The 19,717-nt window shown below is 42.0% G+C and overlaps 1 protein-coding gene across 1 annotated transcript in view; it reads right to left on the bottom strand.

Moving 5' to 3' along the window:
- Window positions 1-19,717, bottom strand: part of GALNT14 (polypeptide N-acetylgalactosaminyltransferase 14) — a 716,679-nt gene that overhangs the window by 257,084 nt on the left and 439,878 nt on the right. The window contains exon 3 of the mRNA XM_077485880.1: window positions 16,282-16,380. Within this exon, the coding sequence (XP_077342006.1) occupies window positions 16,282-16,380 (99 nt within the window). The remainder of the gene's footprint in view (window positions 1-16,281; window positions 16,381-19,717) is intronic.

Raw genomic sequence — 19,717 nt, 5'->3', positions numbered from 1 at the left:
GCCGTTCTCGTCAGCTTTCGGCCGATCTCGGCCATTCTCGCGGTCTTCGGCCGCCGAGAAGGGCGGAAGGCGGCCGAAAGCCGCCAAGAACAGCCGAAGGCGGCCGAAAGCCGTGAGAAGGGCCAAAGGCGGCTAAAGAAACAGGGGTGGTAGGTTGCGCTATGGAGCTTGTATGTAAATATAAAATAAAAATGAAATAAAATAGGTAAGAGCAGCCTCTATTAGTATCCACCTGGTGGGGTGGGGAATGTTAAATAGGGGGTTGCTGTGAATAGATCTGGCGCTATACCTATATGTAAAAGTATGTCTCCAGGGACTTATTGGTAAAATAAATTAAAAGTGTTAATTCCACCTAATATATAAGTGACAATGTGCAATGTGCTGTTCTGATACAAAGGATGAAAAATGTAAGGAAAGAATATAAGAAATGTATAAATAAAAGTATTTACCACAACAATAGATATTTGCCAGCGTGCTGGCTGTAGAAATATAAATTGAAAATATGTGCAATGGAAGACTCAAATTTGTGGTCACTTGTTAATGCCTTAAACATATAAAGTGCTGGTGCTAGGTCTAATTAATATATTAGTGACAATGAAATATAAATATGAAATATCAACGCAAAATTAACCATGCTAATTAGTTTAAAGTGCACTAATGTGACGGTAAAGTATATACACGCAGCAAGGAAAATATACAATGAATAAGTGATAGATGTCAATACATCAAGATGACGTCCCAGTGACGAAACGCGTAGGGCGTGGCCTATCGAACACACACTTTCAATACAGACGGCGTGGAAGCCGAACGGAACGCTCGCAGCAGCTTCCTTACTTCCTAAACAGCAACTATTTATGCCATTATCTCTATCTAAAATTGTGAGTAGTTTTAAATATTTGTTTAATAAACTAATTTCCATACGGTATCACACTATGGATGGTCCTCTCTTTTAATATATATACTGTGGCACACTCCACCTGGGAATAACGAGGGATCCCCAGCAGCCCACTAGAAGCAAGCCAGAGAGCGACACAATAGCTTATATTGTGAAGGCTGATCCACCCCGGATGGGGTCCTTTTTCTGGTGAGAGTACAACCTAGAAGTGTCCACAATGCATGAAGAATAGATTTGGATTTATCACATCCCTTCCTCTTATCCACGGGACTAACCCCATTAATCGCACTGCACCAGAGACCTTTTGTTCTATTTTATATATTTTTTAATTAATTTTTTGGACAAATATCCAATATTTTTACATTTAATTTATTTTTATTTTTATTTTTATTTTTATTTTTTACCTTTTCCCCATTTTTTTCCCTCTTTTCTCTTTTTTTTTCACTCCCATTTTTTGGCATGTTCCACTTGATGTATTGACATCTATCACTTATTCATTGTATATTTTCCTTGCTGCATGTATATACTTTACCGTCACATTAGTGCACTTTAAACTAATTAGCATGGTTAATTTTGCGTTGATATTTCATATTTATATTTCATTGTCACTAATATATTAATTAGACCTAGCACCAGCACTTTATATGTTTAAGGCATTAACAAGTGACCACAAATTTGAGTCTTCCATTGCACATATTTTCAATTTATATTTCTACAGCCAGCACGCTGGCAAATATCTATTGTTGTGGTAAATACTTTTATTTATACATTTCTTATATTCTTTCCTTACATTTTTCATCCTTTGTATCAGAACAGCACATTGCACATTGTCACTTATATATTAGGTGGAATTAACACTTTTAATTTATTTTACCAATAAGTCCCTGGAGACATACTTTTACATATAGGTATAGCGCCAGATCTATTCACAGCAACCCCCTATTTAACAAAGGCGGCTAAAAGCTGCCCAGAGCTCAAAAATCATGCAAAAATCGCGGAGGATCAGCGTATAACACGCACCCTCGATTTCCCCCTGATTTTAAGGGGAAAAAAGTGTGTGTTATACGCCGATAAATACGGTAATTACCATTAATGCACTTCGGCAGTATAGTCTCCTGTATTCGGTAAGTCAAACTTTATTCCTGCCCCCTGTGCACTTTAGGTTTCCTTGCTAATTTTTATGCTGATCCAGACGCTAAATGTCATGCTTATTACTAATCACTCTGTATGCTAAATTGCTAAATTGCATTATTGACCTTGTTAATCTATTTTCATGCTTACCTCATTACCCACCATATCAGGTGACAATATATTAAAGTGGTTGTATACTCTTTTTTGTAACTTTTACCTACAGGAAAGCCTATAATAAGGCTTACCTGTAAGTAAAAAAAATATCTCCTAAACCTGTACGGTTTAGGAGATATTCCCCTCGGTATGCGCCGCTGACTGCAGGTATCCGGCAGTGGCCGGCGGCCGGAAAGAAATCTCCGGCGCGCATGCGCGGGAGTGACGATATCGCGGCTCCGGCCACTCACAGCGCCGGAGCCGCGATACCCGGAAGAAACGCCGAGGGAGCATGTCAGCTCCCTCGGCGTGGATCGTGGCAGATGTCGGGGCCTCGTTCTAAGGTAAGTATATCATAATGAGCTAGTATGCGGTGCATTCTAGCTCATTATGCCTTTTGCTTTGCAGGTGTTAAAAAAAAAAAATAGCGGGTTTACTACCGCTTTAAGTTTGCTTTTACTGATGCCGCGTACACACAATCAGAATTTGTCAGAAAAAGCTCTGATGGTTTTCCCGACGGAATTCCGATGGGATTTCACTCAAGCTCTCTTGCATACACACGGTCACACCAAAATTCCGACCGTCGAGAACGCTGTGACGTACAACACGTACTTGAAAAAGGAAGTTCAATAGCCAGTAGCCAATAGCTTCCGTCTCGTAGTTGAATCTGAGCATGTGTGAATTTTTGCGCATCGGAATTGCATACACACGAACGCATTTTCGGATAGGACCTTTTTCTGACCGAAAAATTGAGAACACGTTCTCAATCTTTTGCTGTCCAAAAAGTCTGATGGAGCATACACGTGATCTCATTTTCTAACCAATAGCTCTCATCGGTCTTTTGCTGGCCGAATATCCGATCGTGTGTATGCAGCATAACTGTTTCAATGGTTTTCTTGGACATAGTAATATTACTGGTTACCAGATATTACTTCCAGTGAATTTCTGTGGTAGTGCATGCTTTGTACACTTAACCTGGTGTGTCAGAGTGGCTGAAGTTCTTATGGAGGTTGAGGCAAAAAAACAGAGGACCCATTTTAACCAGTGACCCCTATGGGGGTAGCGCTACACAAACCCAACAGAGGATCTGATCCTTTCTACGCTATCCAAAACGAAAAAATAAATAAAAATTGGCTATACATCCATAAAAACATACAACAAATATCTGCTGACCTCTTTATTTGTACAAAGGTTAATTACTTTTTTCTTCTTATCAGTTCCTGAAAAGCTGTCAAATAAATGGAGACATAAACTGACAATTTGGAGAAAAATGGGAGATGAGTTTATGCAGCGCATATTGTAATTTTAAACCGAGAAGGATAATTTGTCCTCCCACATCTTTCCTCTGTGATTTGCTGGGATGAAATACTGTCAGATGATCGCTTCAGAACAGATGCTGTTTATGCAAATGTGCCGTGTTAATAACAATATCAATCGAAGAATTAAATTCCCTTTTTTGTAGGAACAATGGGGGAGAAGTATTAGCACCCTTGGTGTCTTCCATGCTGATGCATTAATTCTCTTGTTGTCTATAAATATTATTTCTTTTAGTCGCTTTCTCTGCGGCCGGTGGTTTGTACACGCTAATTACTCCGTTGTATTTCTTAGCAGGGTGGATTATATGGCCTGCCAAATAAAATCATTTGCCTGTTTCTGAAGTCCTGATCAATAGTCAGTTGACGAACCTGAGATTTACAAAGAGCTGGAAAGGCCATGACCACCGGTGAGGGGCTATTATGTGTATATTGAGGTCAGTGAGAGCATTTGCTGTCAGCAACCTTATCTACGTCACTGTCATGGTCCTTGGTAGACATGCAATTTTATAGCGGCAAATGATGTGAAAGAAAGAGACCTGTAGGATTTAAATAGAGGATAATAAAAAGAATTGCTAAGCATTACATGTACCTGGTCTCTATGCTGGACTTTCCCTGCCAAAACTAGGTTGATAAAAATATTTTGCCTATATGCCCTGACAAGGGATGAGGTTCAAGTCTGCCACTACCATAGGGTTGTGACGAATCCCCGGTATTTGTGAAGTTTGCAGGTATGCTACATGAAATAAACCACAGCCCATAATGTAGTGAATAGCTTTCCCTGGTTACAACAGCCAATGATTTGAGGTAATAGATAACCTAGCCTCAGGGGTATGTGCTATACATCTCCTGCTGGGTGCCCCAGGTCTCAAGGCCTCTGCACCTGTCCTGACAATTCACTGCAAAAATGTGACAGTGTCCTGTCAAATACTGTCCCCCGTCGGATAGTGTGTGCTGTGTACTGCGCATGCGCAGTACACATGACAAGCAGATTACGAAAATATCCGAAGATGAATGGTGCCGTGATTCCAGGTTCAAGCCCCACCATCCAAGTGGACATAGAGTCAGAATAAAAAGATCCGAGCGAAGCGAGGCTGTGCCCGAAGCGCGGCGAGCAAAGCCCTCTAACTATGTGCAGCCCTATGTCCACTTGGATGGTGGGGCTTGCATCTGGACTCACAGCGCAGGCGCCGTTCATCTTCGGAGATTTTCCGAATCTCCTTGTGCTCCGTACTGCGCAAGAGCTGAGCCTGCGGCGGACAGTAGCTGATAGGAGGACATTTTTGGACAGAACACCAGTGTGCAGAGATGCCAGTGCTCTACATTCCAAGCCATCATTTTAGCTGTGGGCAACATTGCCAGTCCCCAGCCTGTCTCTATAACCCCATACACACTATCAGATTTTCTGCAGATTTTTTCCTTAAGATTTACCAAAACCATATAATATGAGGTCAAACCTTAGGAGTTGCAATATGTATGCATGGTTTTGGTAAATCTGAAGACAAAAATCAGCAGAAAATCTGATAGTGTATATGGGGCTTAAGTGTATTCACAGTGGCCAACAAAGAAGGACTCACTATTCAGCAAACAGAAGTTCGTTTGGATGAAGTGACATGTACATGTTGGAGTTGCATCATTTTCTCCTCCTCCAGCACCACCCACATACAGAATATTGCCTTTACAAGCACATGAACTTTAGTCTGTAGGGTTCAATATTGAGTTGGCCCACCCTTTGCAGCTATAACAGCTTCAACTCTTCTGGGATGGCTGCCCACAGGGTTTAGGAGTGTGTCTATGGGAATGTTTGACAATTCTTCCAAAATTTATGAGGTCAGGCACTGATGTTGGACGAGAAAACTTGGCAATCTCCGCTTTAATTCATCCCAAAGATGTTCTATCGGGTTGAGGTCAGGCCAGTCAAGTTCCTCCACCCCAAACTCGCTCATCCCTGTCTTTATAGACCTTGCTTTGTGCACTGATGTGCATTCATGTTGAAACAGGAAGAGGCCATCTCCAAACTGTTCCCACAAAGTTAGAAGCATGAAATTGTCCAAAATGTCTTGGTATGCTGATACCTTAAGAGTTCCCTTCACTGGAACAAAGGAGCCAAGCCCAACCCCTGAAAAACAACCCTATCAAATAATTTGGACCAGTGCACAAAGCAAGGTCCATAAAGACATGAATGAGTGAGTTTGGGGTGGTGCAACTTGACTGGCCTGCACAGAGTTCTGACCTCAACCCGAAAGAATACCTTTGGGATGAGTTACAGAAGAGACTGCTAGCCAGTCTCTCATCCACATCAGTGCCTGACCTCACAAATGCGCTTCTGGAAGAATAGTCAAACATTCCCATAGACACACTCCTAAACCTTGTGGACAGTCTTCCCAGAAGAGTTGAAGCTGTTATAGCTGTAAAGGGTGGGCCAACTCAATATAGAACCCCAATGGACTTAGACCCCTTTCATACCACGCCACCCATAGCGTCGGCGGTAAAACGCGCTATTTTTAGCAGCGTTTCTACCGTCTGATTTGCAGTGCATTTCGGCCTCTAGCGGGGCACTTTTACGCCCCGTTAGCGGCCGAGAAAGGGTTAAAAATGCCGGTAATATGCTGCAATAGCGGCATTTTGCCGGCGGTATTACAGCGTTGCCCCATTGATTTCAATGGGGAGCAGTGGTGGAGGAGCGGTAAACACACCGCTCCTTCACTGCTCCAAAGAAGCTGCTGGCAGGACTTTTCCGCTGCAGTGTGAAAGCCCTCAGGCTACAGACAATGGTGCAGCTGTTTTAGGGCAGATTGCAGGCGCTATTTCTAACGCTATAGTGCCTGCAAAACGCACTTGGTGTGAAAGGGGTCTAAGCCCCTGTACACATGGTCGGTGATTCTGCCAACCAAATCCGTTGGATTTTGTCCGTCGGATTTAGTCCGACGGATTGTGTCCGAAGCTGTTGCATACACACGGTCGGACTAAGTTGTCGAAAAATCCAATCTTTCAGAACGTGATGACGTAATTTCGTTACGATGGGACTACATTCAGGCTAGTAGCCAATAGCTTTGATGTAGGAATTTGATCTGAGCATGCGTGGCACTTGGTCCGATCAAAATTCGCTACACATGATCGGAGTATGTCCGATCAAACCAGTTGGTCGGGAAATATTTCCAACATGTTGGAAAATTGGGTCCGATGGATATTCGGACGGAATCAGTCCGATGCATAACACACACAGTCCGATAGGACACATTCCGACGGATTCTCCGACCGTGTGTACAAGGGCTAAGACTGGGATGGCTGGTGTCCCGAAACTTTTGACAATATAGTGTATGTTCCTGCTAGTGGGAACAGGAGTGCTATAAAAAATAGGCGCTGCTCATTCCTAGCAGTTTGACCAGCATGCTTCTGCCTGCTGAGCTGCTCACAGAAGAAGAGATCAGAAGAAGATTCAGTATTAGTCTAAGCAAAAATTTGAGTAGTATGGTATTATACTGGACTGTTGGAAAGGGTACTTGGGCTGCTTGATGTATTCATCCAATGCTGCCTGGGCTGTGTCTGATGAATTCGAATTTGTGGTGGGGGTTTAAGATTGAGCAGCGTCTGAGCAGCATCATGCCCCTAATATTTTACATAGGGTGGTATATTCTGAACCCTGCATGTACATTACACACACCTGACCCTTGCAATATGAACATTACACACACCCCTGCCTTATATGCATTACATACACCTGACCCTTTCACTATATACACCGGACCCCTGCCATATGTACTTTCGCATTGTACATTACAAACACTTGACCCCTTCCTTTTGTACATTACACTTACCTGAACCCTATCTTATTTACAGTACATGACACACCTGACCTAAATGTTATACATCGGACTCTGTACATTACACACTCCTGATCCCTGCCCTATGTACATTACCCACTACTGACCTCTGCCCTATGACCAATACCCAAACCTGACCCGGTCCTGAGTTTATCACATACAACTGACCCCTGCTCTATGTTCAATACACATACCTTACCCCTTCCTTATGTACATCACACACACTTGGCCCTGCCTCATGTGCGCAACACACCTTGCCCCTGCCCTATGTACTTTGCAGCTGACCCCTACCCTATGTACAATACAGAAACCTGACCCCTGTACTACATATATTATATTGGGGGTTTAAAGTGATTTTCTAGGATTAAATGCATATTATACCATGTGTGCAAAAAGAAATAAAAAATAATTACCAGTAGACAGGTGGTTATTCCCTATAATCCTGCCCTTACCCCACTGGGCGTTAAAACTCCTTTGGTCACAAATGTCCCTGGCCCCTTTAAGCTCTTTCTTAAAGGTCTCATTTCATCAGTGCTCCACTCTATGTTCTTCTACAGGATTTTGATAAAGTGGAAGCTGGAATCAAATTAGGGTTAAAGAAAAAAATGTAATTTAATTCTTATGGATGACTGAATTATGATTAGATTTCACTTAACAGCCATCTATTATTTTTCTAATCTGCACACATTTGCTATTATATAAAGGCAGAACTTTCAAGCGAGACATTCACTACGACATTTTTTACTACATTTGTCAAACGAGGCAAAATATGTTGACATGTGACTTTAGCAGTTAAAAAAAAAATTCTATTTTTTGTACACTGGAAGGTAGGGAGGAATTTCTCTGCATGCCAAGATGGGGGAGCCTCTGAAATCCATGGAGGGGTTGTGTTTATGCACATTGGAGTTCCTTTTTGTTTAGTAGAGTTGCTGTACACTAGGGGCACATTACAGAGTCCAGTGGAGTGGGCATATAGGTTGGGTGCAACGTGGTGTGTCGGTAATAACACACGCACAGTCCACATGCAATGAAGTACTGGTATTGGAATTATGCAAAGACAGTTCACAAAAAATCCTGAGGGAAACAGCCCAACCGTGAACACTCACTGGTCCAAAGAGAGCAGCTTTCGACCAAACTGACAGTGCCGGGTTAGAAGGGACAGAATGCGTCCTGGCCATCTCATGCCCAAGTGGGAAGATGTTCTGAGCGGTTGCGTGCCCTACGATCTCCCTCCTCATCAGGTACCTTTCCACTCGTTCTGTCTATACCAGATGGGGTACCTGTTCCTACTCTACCTATTCCCAAACTGCGTGCCAAACCTGGGGGCCAGGGCCTTAAATAGGTTCTGAAAATAAATAGAATCCTCGTACCAAAAAAAATTTTTGTGAATAAATAAAGGAAAACTAAAGCTGCTATCCTTTGTGCTAGATATAAAAATTCTGATTAACTAAATTGGTATTACCGCTCAGCAGTGATAAACACCATGCTCACAACATTGACAACAAATATGTGTTAGCAATAATGAAGACGCCTCCTGAAGACGTGATACGAAACGTACGTCGTGGCGCGCCTGGTTACGCAATTCAACCTTTACATCCAGTCACTCTTGTTGTCGGCGGGTAGGGGTGGAACGCACGCCAAGGAACAATCATACGCGGAGTGGATTTCCCATCCAAATATGAGCTCAATAGCCCCAGTGTCGGGCATAGGCACCTTTGAATGTAAGCAGCCACTCTGCATTTGTTTTTATTTATTTTATTTCAATAAATGGGATTACACTATTTAGATCTTTGCATCCTTTTTACATACAACTCCAGTTACCCATATTGGTGGAGAGGAGGTGATCATTTCCTACATGGCCCATTCTGTTTATGGCAGCAAGTGATCTCTTGCACAAGGCGTACTTGACCTTTTTTTTAATCATTAAGGTCAACAACTTCTGGTAAGGAGACATCCATCCCAGAGCACTTTTGGGTGTACAGTGCAGTCGGTGGAGGTGGTCCATCTATATAGCGGGAAGCAGCACTTCTCTTTGCGCTTTGGATTCAAATTTTGCACAGTGAATTTTTTTCTTTATGATTGAAGATAATTTAAGTCTAGGACTTGCAAAGCACTGATGAATGCACATTTCTAATTGTTATCCACTATTTATATATATATTTTTGTAATTTTTTGTAATGTTGATGTATTTGTGGCTTTGGGTGCTTCAAAGTCATTATTGCTAACACATATTCATTGTCATTTGTTGTGAGCATGGTATTTATCACTGCTGAGTGGTAATACTAATTTAGTTAACCAGTGCCCCTCACCATATTTATCTTTAATAGGTTCTACCTGTCCCAAGATGGCTGCTAGAGTCACATGGTGTGGCAGCATCTGATTATCTGGCTTCCCCAGTGATCCAGGTAACCTTATGCCGCGTACACACGGGCGGACTGTATGGCGTACTTAGTTCGTCATACAATCCGACGGACAGTCCGTCGTACTTTCCACTGAACGGACTTGACCACACACGGATACCCAAACAGTCCGTCGAAAGCTTGCGCGATGACGTGTACAGCACGTACGACGGGACTAGAAATAGGAAGTCCAATACACAGCAAAGCACCCTTCCGCCGTGTAAATCCTTTCTGGGCATGCGCCATTCTTAGTCCGTCGAACTAGCATACTGACGAGCGGATTGTCCGCTGAAACCAAAGTACGATGGACAGAATTTCGAAAAATCCAAAATTCTTAGTACGCCGGACTGCACGCTGAAAAAGTCCGCTGAAGCCCACACACGAGCGGACTGTCCGCTGAAATGTGTTTCGACGGACTAAGTACGCCATACAGTCTGCCCGTGTGTACGCGGCAATAGAAGAACCATGTCCCTCTTGACTTCCTCTCTAACTGTCATGCTGGTGCAGATGAGTGCCACCTACAGTGGAGAAAGTAGACTGCACCTACATACGTGCACTTTATAACACTTGTGGTGAGGGGTAACATTGGCACAAAATAACAGGGTCTATCTTATGCACATTGGAGTCGTTCCTCACACTCAGAAGCATCCTTTAACACACTGGGAATTCTCAAGATGTAAATATATTTGCTTTAAAGCAATTTATTCATTAAAGCAGCGCACCCCAACGCATGATATTTGCAAGAGCTTTGTCCACTACAATGTATTGTGTTAAAAAAGCATAACTTCATCACACTGTTGTGCACAGTGTAATGCATGTTAAATTGTGCATTATACTGAGTGTTACCATAAGGTATGAATGGGAAAAGACCATAAACAATGTGCTACTTTACAATTCTTTTAAAACTTTTTCTTCCTAAAATATTTCCCCTGTATATTGTTTCCTCTTCTAGCTGTTCTTTGTTTCAATATCACAATTGTCATATTTTATATATGTTTATTTTGTGTTCCATTTTAGCCAGTGTCCTTGAACAGCGATTTTCTGCAGGTCTTTATGTGTGCTGTGGTCAGTAACTCTCTCCCATGAGCGGAGTACTGTCAGGCCATAATGATTCTTCCTTGGCTGCCGAGTAGGCACGCTTTTTGCTATTCTTGTAATATTATGTGTATCGCTTTATAGTTCTTTTTTTTTTCTTATTGCTGCTGTGAATTTATGGACATTCTGCAGTCTTTCCATAGTATATATATATATATACTATGTGTGTGTTATTTATATATATATATATATATATATATATATATATATATATATATATATATATGTGTGTGTATATACTTTTTTTTCAAGATATATTAGGTGTAACATACTGGTAGAAGTTTAATCATACTGTGTTCCAATTACCTCTTTTCCCCCCTTTCATTTGTATCGCTAGACATGTATTCATATTAGAAAGAATATATGTAAAGAGGTAAGGCTATATCCAGGAAAAAAGTTTCATTGCAATCTATTTTCTGTAACCCACCAGGGAAATGTACAAGAAAGTCGTTTTCCTTGAGAATATTTTATTACATTTATTAACAAAGGTAGAACAAGCTCTGTACAATACGTCTATGGCTAAACGATAGAAGGCGATTTATAAAAATGGAGTGCGTGGCCAAAACATCCCATTAAAGAAAAAAATCTGGTTTTGTGTGGTTGCTGGCAAGTTAACCACTTCAGCCCTGGAAAAATGTACCCCCTTCCTGACCAGAGCGCTTTTTGCGATTCGGCACTGCGTTGCCTTGACTGACAGTTGCGTGGTCGTGCGGCGTTGCACCCAAAAAAAATTGACGTCCTTTTCCCACAAATAGAGATTTCTTTTGGTGGTATTTGATCACCTCTGTGGTTTTTATTTTTTGCACTATAAACAAAAAAAGAGCGACAATTTTGAAAAAAGGCATTATTTTTTACTTTTTGCTATAAAAAATATATAAAAATATATATAAAAAAATATTAATTATTTTTCGCAGTTTAGGCCGATATGTATTCTTCTACATATTTTTGTTAAAAAAATCGCAATAAGCATATACTGATTGGTTTGTGTAAAAGTTATAGCGTCTACAAAAGACTTTTACTAGTAATGGTGGTTTTTATCAGGACTGCGACATTATGGCGGACACATCAGACAATTTTGACATATTTTTGGGACCATTGGCATTTATACAGGGATCAGTGCTATAAAAATGCATTGATTACTGTAAAAATGTCACTGGCAGGTAAGGGGTTAACACTAGGGGGCGATCAAGGGGTTAATTGTGTTCCCTAGTGTGTGTTCTAACTGAAGGGGGGGGGGCTGTGTAGGGGAGATGACAGATCGCTGTTCATACTCTGTATGAACAGACGATCTGTCTCTTCTCTCAGACAACCAGAAACTGTGTTTCCACACACAGATCCTGGTTCTCTGTGTGTCAGCACCAATTGCGGGAGCCTGGCGGTGATCGTAACCGCTGGGCACTCGCGTCGGCTTCGGGGGCGTGTGTGCCTTTAGTGGCCACAGTGCGAAGCGACGTAACATAATGTTGTTTTGCACAGCCATGCCATTCTACCGCAGTACAACTGCGGCGGCTGGTCGGCAAGTGGTTAAATAATAATATGAATTCTTATGTTTCTTGGGCATCAGTTTTTTTTATTTTTCTAGTTTGGGGCATATCAAAATGGTATTAAACCAAACAGCAAATATATATTATATTGCGGCTTACCAATTCTTAGATGTGGTGGCTTCATTCGTTTTCTTTTCTAGGCTTTCTTACTTTTATTTTTACCTTGGAATCTAGCCAGTATGTTGTTTTTCAAAAGAACAAGCTCTCTTGCAGTATGTACCGGTTACAGGGATGAGACAAACCATTTAACATTGTGAAACATGTAGTGTTTCTCCCATACCCCAGTGTCGTCACATGCTCACTAGCGAGATCCCAGAGCCAAATACCTCCATCTCCTCCAGCCACCGAGAGGATCAGCTGGCTTCCTCCAAGGTCATTGCGGTTACCGCAGCTGCACATTCCGCTCAAACAGGACACGCCAAAGACGTTGGAGACCAACCTGGAAGATCTCATATCCCATGAGCCTGCCATCCCTTACTTTGATGTAAGTGTTCGATAACATATCACTGTAACACGAAACCTTGCACTGAGAGGCGCTTTTCTGTTTTTTTTTTCTTATTTAACATTGCCAGGGGTGCCTACAACGATCAGTTTTATTTATGTAAAAACTTTATCCCAAATTTGTTAGTGTATCTAAATCTGTTTGTACATCTAACACTCCCCTCCCCCTAGACTGATAATGCTTCTGTCCAAATGTGCCCCCCATGTTCATTCCTCGAGAGTGGGGGCACTCTAATACAGGAGGTGTGTTACTGGTCAGATCACCAAGTGAAAACAGGGGGAAAAAAAGCCTAAAGGAAGAAAACTCATGCAGCCACCACGTCTAATAATTGTTAATCTGATATATAATACATGTTTGGCTTTTAAGTATTACCACTATATAATATTGTTCATGGATATATTGTTTTTTTTATATGCTGCCACCAGATGGTGATATTGTACACTTTTTATGCTTTTCAGGCTCCTAGCTCCTGTTTTGTTTATAAGCTAACAATGCACAGCCAAATGATTCAGAGGAGTGACTCCTTCCACCTCTCCATCTCTCTGCCTTTTCAGATGGACTGCACCTAGTTCCCATAGGGACAGGCAGTTTGAAAGAAATCTTTTCACTTTTGGATACACAACGGGAAGTAAGAAAATTTCTCTCCAACGTGAGAAAAAAAACCCTCTTAATTGTCATTGGAACAAGGGCTGCTACTGGAAAAATGTCCCTCTATGCTTGTGAAAACTGTAAAATTTGGGATCATCCCATTGCTTTCTCCCCTGGGGACAATGGCCAAGGGTCAAGGGTGAAGGTAAAAGAAATTAAAAAAATAAACATCTCTATACTTACTTGCTTGGGATTGGGCGCGAACCTCATCTTCTCGGCTCCCCCTCTGGCAATCCTGGCCCCTCCTCTCCGTTCAGTGCTTCTCATGGGGGGCACTCATGTGTGCTCGCTCCTGAGCTCCGCTGCTGCATCCATTGAAAGAGACAGCGGGACTCAGCACCACCCCCCACTCCCTCATCACAGGCTTTGATTGACAGCACTGGGAGCCAGTGGCTCTCGGTGCCCCAGCAAAGCCAGCAAGACCCAGAAGTGAGGGGAGAGGAGAGCTGCACAGCGCTAGATCAAATGAGGGCTCAGGTAAGTAAAAGAGAGGGGGATGCTGCTGCCATTTTTTTTTTTACCTTATTGCAAGGAATGTATTAAGGTAAAACATATTTAGGCTTTAGAACCACTGTAAGCAAGGCTCTAATTTATTCATGTGCAGTACTTTACTGCTGGTCTGAAACTGTATGTGATGGATTCAGTGAGGGACCAGCTGAACAACCAGAGCATAGCTTAAGTATAGCTTAATGGGACTGACCATCCATTACAGAAGTGGTTGAGAAGACAAAATAGGAAGAAATTAGACACAACAGAGCTTGTGGATACACAGAAAATGGGAGATAAATAAGCCCCGCCATTGGTGCCCATGGTTTAAAATAGTTCCATCGCTGGTATAGGTGGAAAAAAATGAAGTCCCATTGTTGGTGTTAGAGGGATAAAAACGGTCACATTGTAAGTGTCAGTGGGATAAAATAAGTCTTTTCGTTGGTGGTGTCAGTGGGATAAAAAAAAAGCCTCATCGCTGGTGTCAGTGGGCTAAAATAAGTTTGAACGTTGGTGTCAGGGGGGATGAAAAGAGTCTCATCGTTGGTGTCAGTGGAATAAAATAGGTCCTGTCATTGGTTTTAGTGACAAATATACTTCACACAGTTGGTGTCCATATTTACTTACTTATTACAATGCCCCCTCACTGCTGCCCCTTGCTAGAAGCTGAAGCTATATTTTGACATTTGGGCTGAGGATCACTCTGCCTGACAGTCTGCCATAAGTACCGGATTGGAGCACAGAACATCCCAGCACTTGGCGTGTCAAAAAGATTTGAGACATTTACTGCAGAACGTGGCACCACATCCAATGATAATTGAGCAAAAACAAGAAAAATAAATGACTTTTAAGGTTGCCACTATAATCCCAAATTGGAAAGAGAAATGGTCTCACATTTTACAAAATATATATAATTTATTGAAATCACATAAAAAAAAACACATGATAAGGGGAAAGAACATGAATATGTCTCATAACAGAGAACAGATCAAGAAGCTGAAACAGGAAAACTGCATGGATGACTTGGAGAATGGTTACAAAGTAGTCCTAGAAGGTCCCTTCTGGCTAGAATCCAAGCATACAAAATCATAGTGTTAGCGCCAATGGATCGCTACGCGTTTCGTCAATAGCTTCCTCAGAAGGCCCCATTGAAACATGACAAGAAAAGGAGGAGCATCCATAGAAAAGGAGGAGCATCCATAGAAAAGGAGGAGCATCCATAAAAGGAGCATCCAGAAAAGGTGGAGCATCTATAGAACACAAAGGGCTCAATTTATGCAGCAATGCACCATCATAAGACGAGAAAATAGTGCAGAGGAGAAAAAAAGATAGAGCAAGAAAAATCAAGCTTTAAGGCAGGAATATGCAATTAGTGGACCTCCAGTTGTTGCAAAACTACAAGTCCCATCATGCCTCTGCCACTGGGTGTCATGCTTGTGGCTGTCAGAGTCTTGCTATGCCTCATGGGAATTGTGGTTCTGCAACAGCTGGAGGTCTGCTAATTGCATATCTCTGCTTTAAGGAGTGTAAAAACAGCCTATATTGAGGAGCCTGAATCCAGATAGATGGCAGCTTATGAAACTTGTATATAATAGATATTGCCAATGGGCAGACGTTGATGGTAATCACGCAGCCCTAAGGCCGGCATGTAACGTAACCTATGGCGGTCTGTCCAACTGATTTCCCCAAGATGAAAGGGGGATTGGAGATAAAACGCTAAGCCCTCTGCAAAGAGGTTTGTGCTGAAGTGCCGGTTCTGCGCTGTGTCAGACGTTCCACTGCCTACAAAACATCGGTTATTGCCTCAAACGTGAGATTGGTAATGGCAGCCTACACATTTCTTTGCATACAGTTCATATAATGTAAGCTTCAGCATTCTTAATGTTTACACTGATTTTTTTTGAGAATTTGTTATTTCTCCATAAAAAAAAAAAAAGGTTGGTATTTGTCACTGAGATGTATTTTATCAGTGTTGCTCTTTCCATTCTTTTTTTCTTGTGCTAATTGCTCAGTTTTTCTCCCAACGCACAGGCTGAGACAGCGCAAGGGAAAATGTCACCTGATCCTTTTCACAAACTGTCACATTCCCCACCACCCTCAACCTAACTGTCATTGCGTTGCATTTTCTTTCTTTCTTTTTTTTTCTTTTTTCCATGTTGTATGTTAATTAGCAGCCTTTCAAGCGATAGCCTGCAGTGTCACCTCTAAAAAAGGTAACTTCAATAAAAGTTTCTTATGTGCCTCGCTATCTGGAAGAGCAGGGCTCCCCCTTGTTGCAGCATAGAACTTACCTCCTGATGGTTCTCAGAAGCGTCGATCTCGCCTCGTTGTGAAAAGTAATAATGACGCTTGTGGGTGGAAGATCCGATGAGTAGTGCAATTCTGTACATCTGAAAAGGAGAGAGAAAGCAATTACGCTGTAAGTAAAGCCATCATAGATTTACAGCTCATCATTTCCAAACATAACTTCTGACTAGTTAAAGTCCCATTTATCTCTCAGCAGTAAAGCATCCTCTTTCTTGAAAGGAAACAATTTTCTTACTTTTTTTTTGAAAGCTAGTAAAGCTAAAGTTTAATAGACTGCACTTAGTGCTTACAGCCCAAAAAACTTTTTTGTTGTTTCATTTTGGTAGAAAAAGGAAGAGATAGAAAATGTGTCAGGTTTTTATTACTCTCTGTGTCCCCTGTAGGAAGATTTACCCTCACTTCCTGCTCTGGTGACAATCATTACCAGCACAGGAAGTAAGTGAAATGATTCCAAAGGAGACAGAGACCGTAGTAAAAACCTACAACAATCTACTAAAAAGTGCAGATTCCCCTCTGAGTTCCTGTTCCCATCACTATTTCTCACCATAACAATAAGTAAGGGACACAGACAGCAAAAATTCCCCACTCTACCTATTTAACTCCTTGAAACCGGTGATGTCGGCCCTTTAAGGGGTTTAGAATGCCAGGAGGCAGGGCTGGGCTTATGGTCATGTGACCGCTGTGATTGGCTATCACATGATCAGAAATGATCAATTGCAAGCAGCAAAGGGAGCTTTCCGTTAGCCGCCGGTAACTGTGCTGGGAGTGCATAGGGCGTGCACTCTCGACACAGCTTCATTTACGCTATTGCATGCAAAAGTGCAGCCGATTTCTGCCAAATATTCGCAAATATGTGACCCACCAAGAGGTCACATATTTGCATGCACTCGGCGCAAAAAAGTAAAATATAAAAGTGTAGGTTGGAGTTTCACTTTAACAGTGAAGGTGCTTACATAACAGAACTGTGCATTCTAAGGCTTTTTGTACTGTGGTCTCCAAACTGTGGCCCGAGGGCTGGATGTGGCCCTTCGCTTGACTTTATCCAGCCCTTGTGGCACTATTCCTCCCAATGACACCAATGATGAGGCACAATTCCTCCCATTGATACCAATGATGGGGCACTGTTCCTCCCATTGACACCAATGATGGGGCACTGTTCCTCCCATTGACACCAATGATTGGGCACTGTTCCTCCCATTGACACCAATGATGGGGCACTGTTCCTCCCACTGACACCAATGATGAGGCACAATTCCTCCCATTAATACCAATGATAGGGGCACTGTTCCTCCCATTGAGACCAATGATGGGGCAGCATTCCTTCACCAATACCAATTATGGGAAACTATTTCTCCTCCTACTGACCACAGGTACTATGTACTTGTTTTACTCACTGACCACCAAGCCTGAAACTTTATTTACATTAACTCTGGGGCATTTTCTAGTTCCACTGGCCACAGTCTGGCCCCTGTAATGAGGTATGTTAAACCGGTCTTTTGTTTAGCACGTTTGGAGACTCCTTGCCTTGAGGATATAATGTGATCCCAGCCTTCCTCCAACATACTGAACTAATACAGTTTCTGCTGTCAAAATCAAAATGCATGCAGCAACCCACTAAATATAAACATAAAATAATAACATAAAAGTGAAACTTTGTCCAGTCATTATTCTCTTCTGTCACTTCCACTCATCGTCAATAGGACAAGTACAGGGAAAGCTAAAAACGTATGCCACGTACACTCGACCGGACTTTCCGGCAGACTAGGTCCGATGGGATCAGTCCGTGGGACAATCCGATCGTGTATGGGGTAGTCTGATAATTTTTCGGGGAAAAAAATCAGATGGATCTAGAAATAGAACATGTTTCAAATCTAAAAATAGGGAAAACCGTTGGTCTGGGTGCTGGTCCAACGGACCAAATATGACGCAAGGGCAGCTATTGGCTACTGGCTATTGAACTACCTTGTTTAGTCAGTTTACGTCATCATGTTCAAAACGAACGGACTTTCGAACAGACTTAGTCCATTCGTGTGTGGCCAAGTACGTTAGTTCAGAAAGTCCGTTGGAACTCCACCGAAAATCTATCAGGAAGACCATCGGACCTAGTCTGCCGGAAAGTCCGGTTGTGTGTAAGCGGCATTACAGTTGTAGAGGGGAAATCTTCCTAATGGGAATGTCTGGTATAGTGACAACTGGAAGAATTAATGCACACCGGACATTATTATAGCTGCAGTTTTTGGCATAAGATGTTTTTTTTCTACAGCCAGTAAACTCCCCAGCAGTTTTCCTATGTGTTCATGGACACATAGGCTTTTATCAGCATTTTTTGGCAGGGGTGTTTTCTGGCTGGAAAAAAAAAAACTCCAGAATTAGTGGGTTTTAAGAGATTTTCAGCTGTAAAAACGTTTTAAAACTTTGAAAAACATGTCAATTTGGTGTTAATCCACATTTTTGAGCCATAAGCTTATGTAAAAGTAATCTTTTATAATCTTTTGTTAAAAAAAAGGCTACAGTTAAACAGAAACTGAAAAACGCTACTGCAAAAACGCTGCAAAATTCATTCTACAGCTACAGCTTTCTACAGCTAATGCTACTGGCATTTTTATTTATGTGTTTTATTTATGTCCAGTGTTCATGAGGCCTTAGGGTGAATTCGCACTACAACGGAGACCCACCAGAGCTCTCCATTGCCGGCTGCAATAGGGGGCAGTGTGGTGCAGGATAAAGCGCCTTTTTTTTGTAAACACTTTAGTTGAAGTGTACGAAACTTAAGGCCTCGTGTACACACAATAAGAAATCAGAAGTAAAATTTTATATGATGAACGATTGGCCGATTATCATTAGTATAGAACTTTCGATAGCTGATTCCGACTGATTTTCGGACGACAAAACCCAAAATCGCAAGCTATCAAATTTTTATCGCACTTGAACACCTCTGATTTTCATTTAGTAAGTTCAGTTTTCATCTGAAAAAAAACTTTACCGCAGTTTTTTTGGAGAATGGTGGTGCCCTTTCTAGCCACTGGGTCTTTTGGATAGTTTAGGTCTTTTTTGAGAGGGGGTGCCCTTTTTTGGGATAAGTTAGGTCTTTTTTTGGAGGATGGAGGTGCCTTTCTTGTCCACTGGGTATTTTGGGATGCTTTAGGCCTTTTTTGAAGGGGGAGAGGTGCCCTTTATGGGTCTTATGGGATACTGTAGGCCTTTTTCAGAGGGAAGGAGTGCCCTTTTTGCCCACTGGGTCTTTTAGGACAGTTTAAGCCTTTGTTTGGGCAGGGTTGGCCTCACTGACAGTGAGAAAGTTTACAGCATTGTTGTTTGGGGGAGGGGGAGCCCTTACTCCGGAGTCCTAAATCACACAACTTTGTGCACCAGGGGGCCAGGTACTGCTTGTCTGTTCTCTGTAAAGGGTTAACTCTTCTT

The sequence above is a fragment of the Lithobates pipiens genome, unplaced genomic scaffold (genome assembly GCF_037356315.1).
Source record: "Lithobates pipiens isolate NorthernLeopardFrog02 unplaced genomic scaffold, aLitPip1_a1.2 Scaffold_18, whole genome shotgun sequence".
In the NCBI taxonomy this organism is placed as follows: Eukaryota; Metazoa; Chordata; class Amphibia; order Anura; family Ranidae; genus Lithobates; species Lithobates pipiens.
This window is presented reverse-complemented; position numbering and strand designations above follow the sequence as displayed.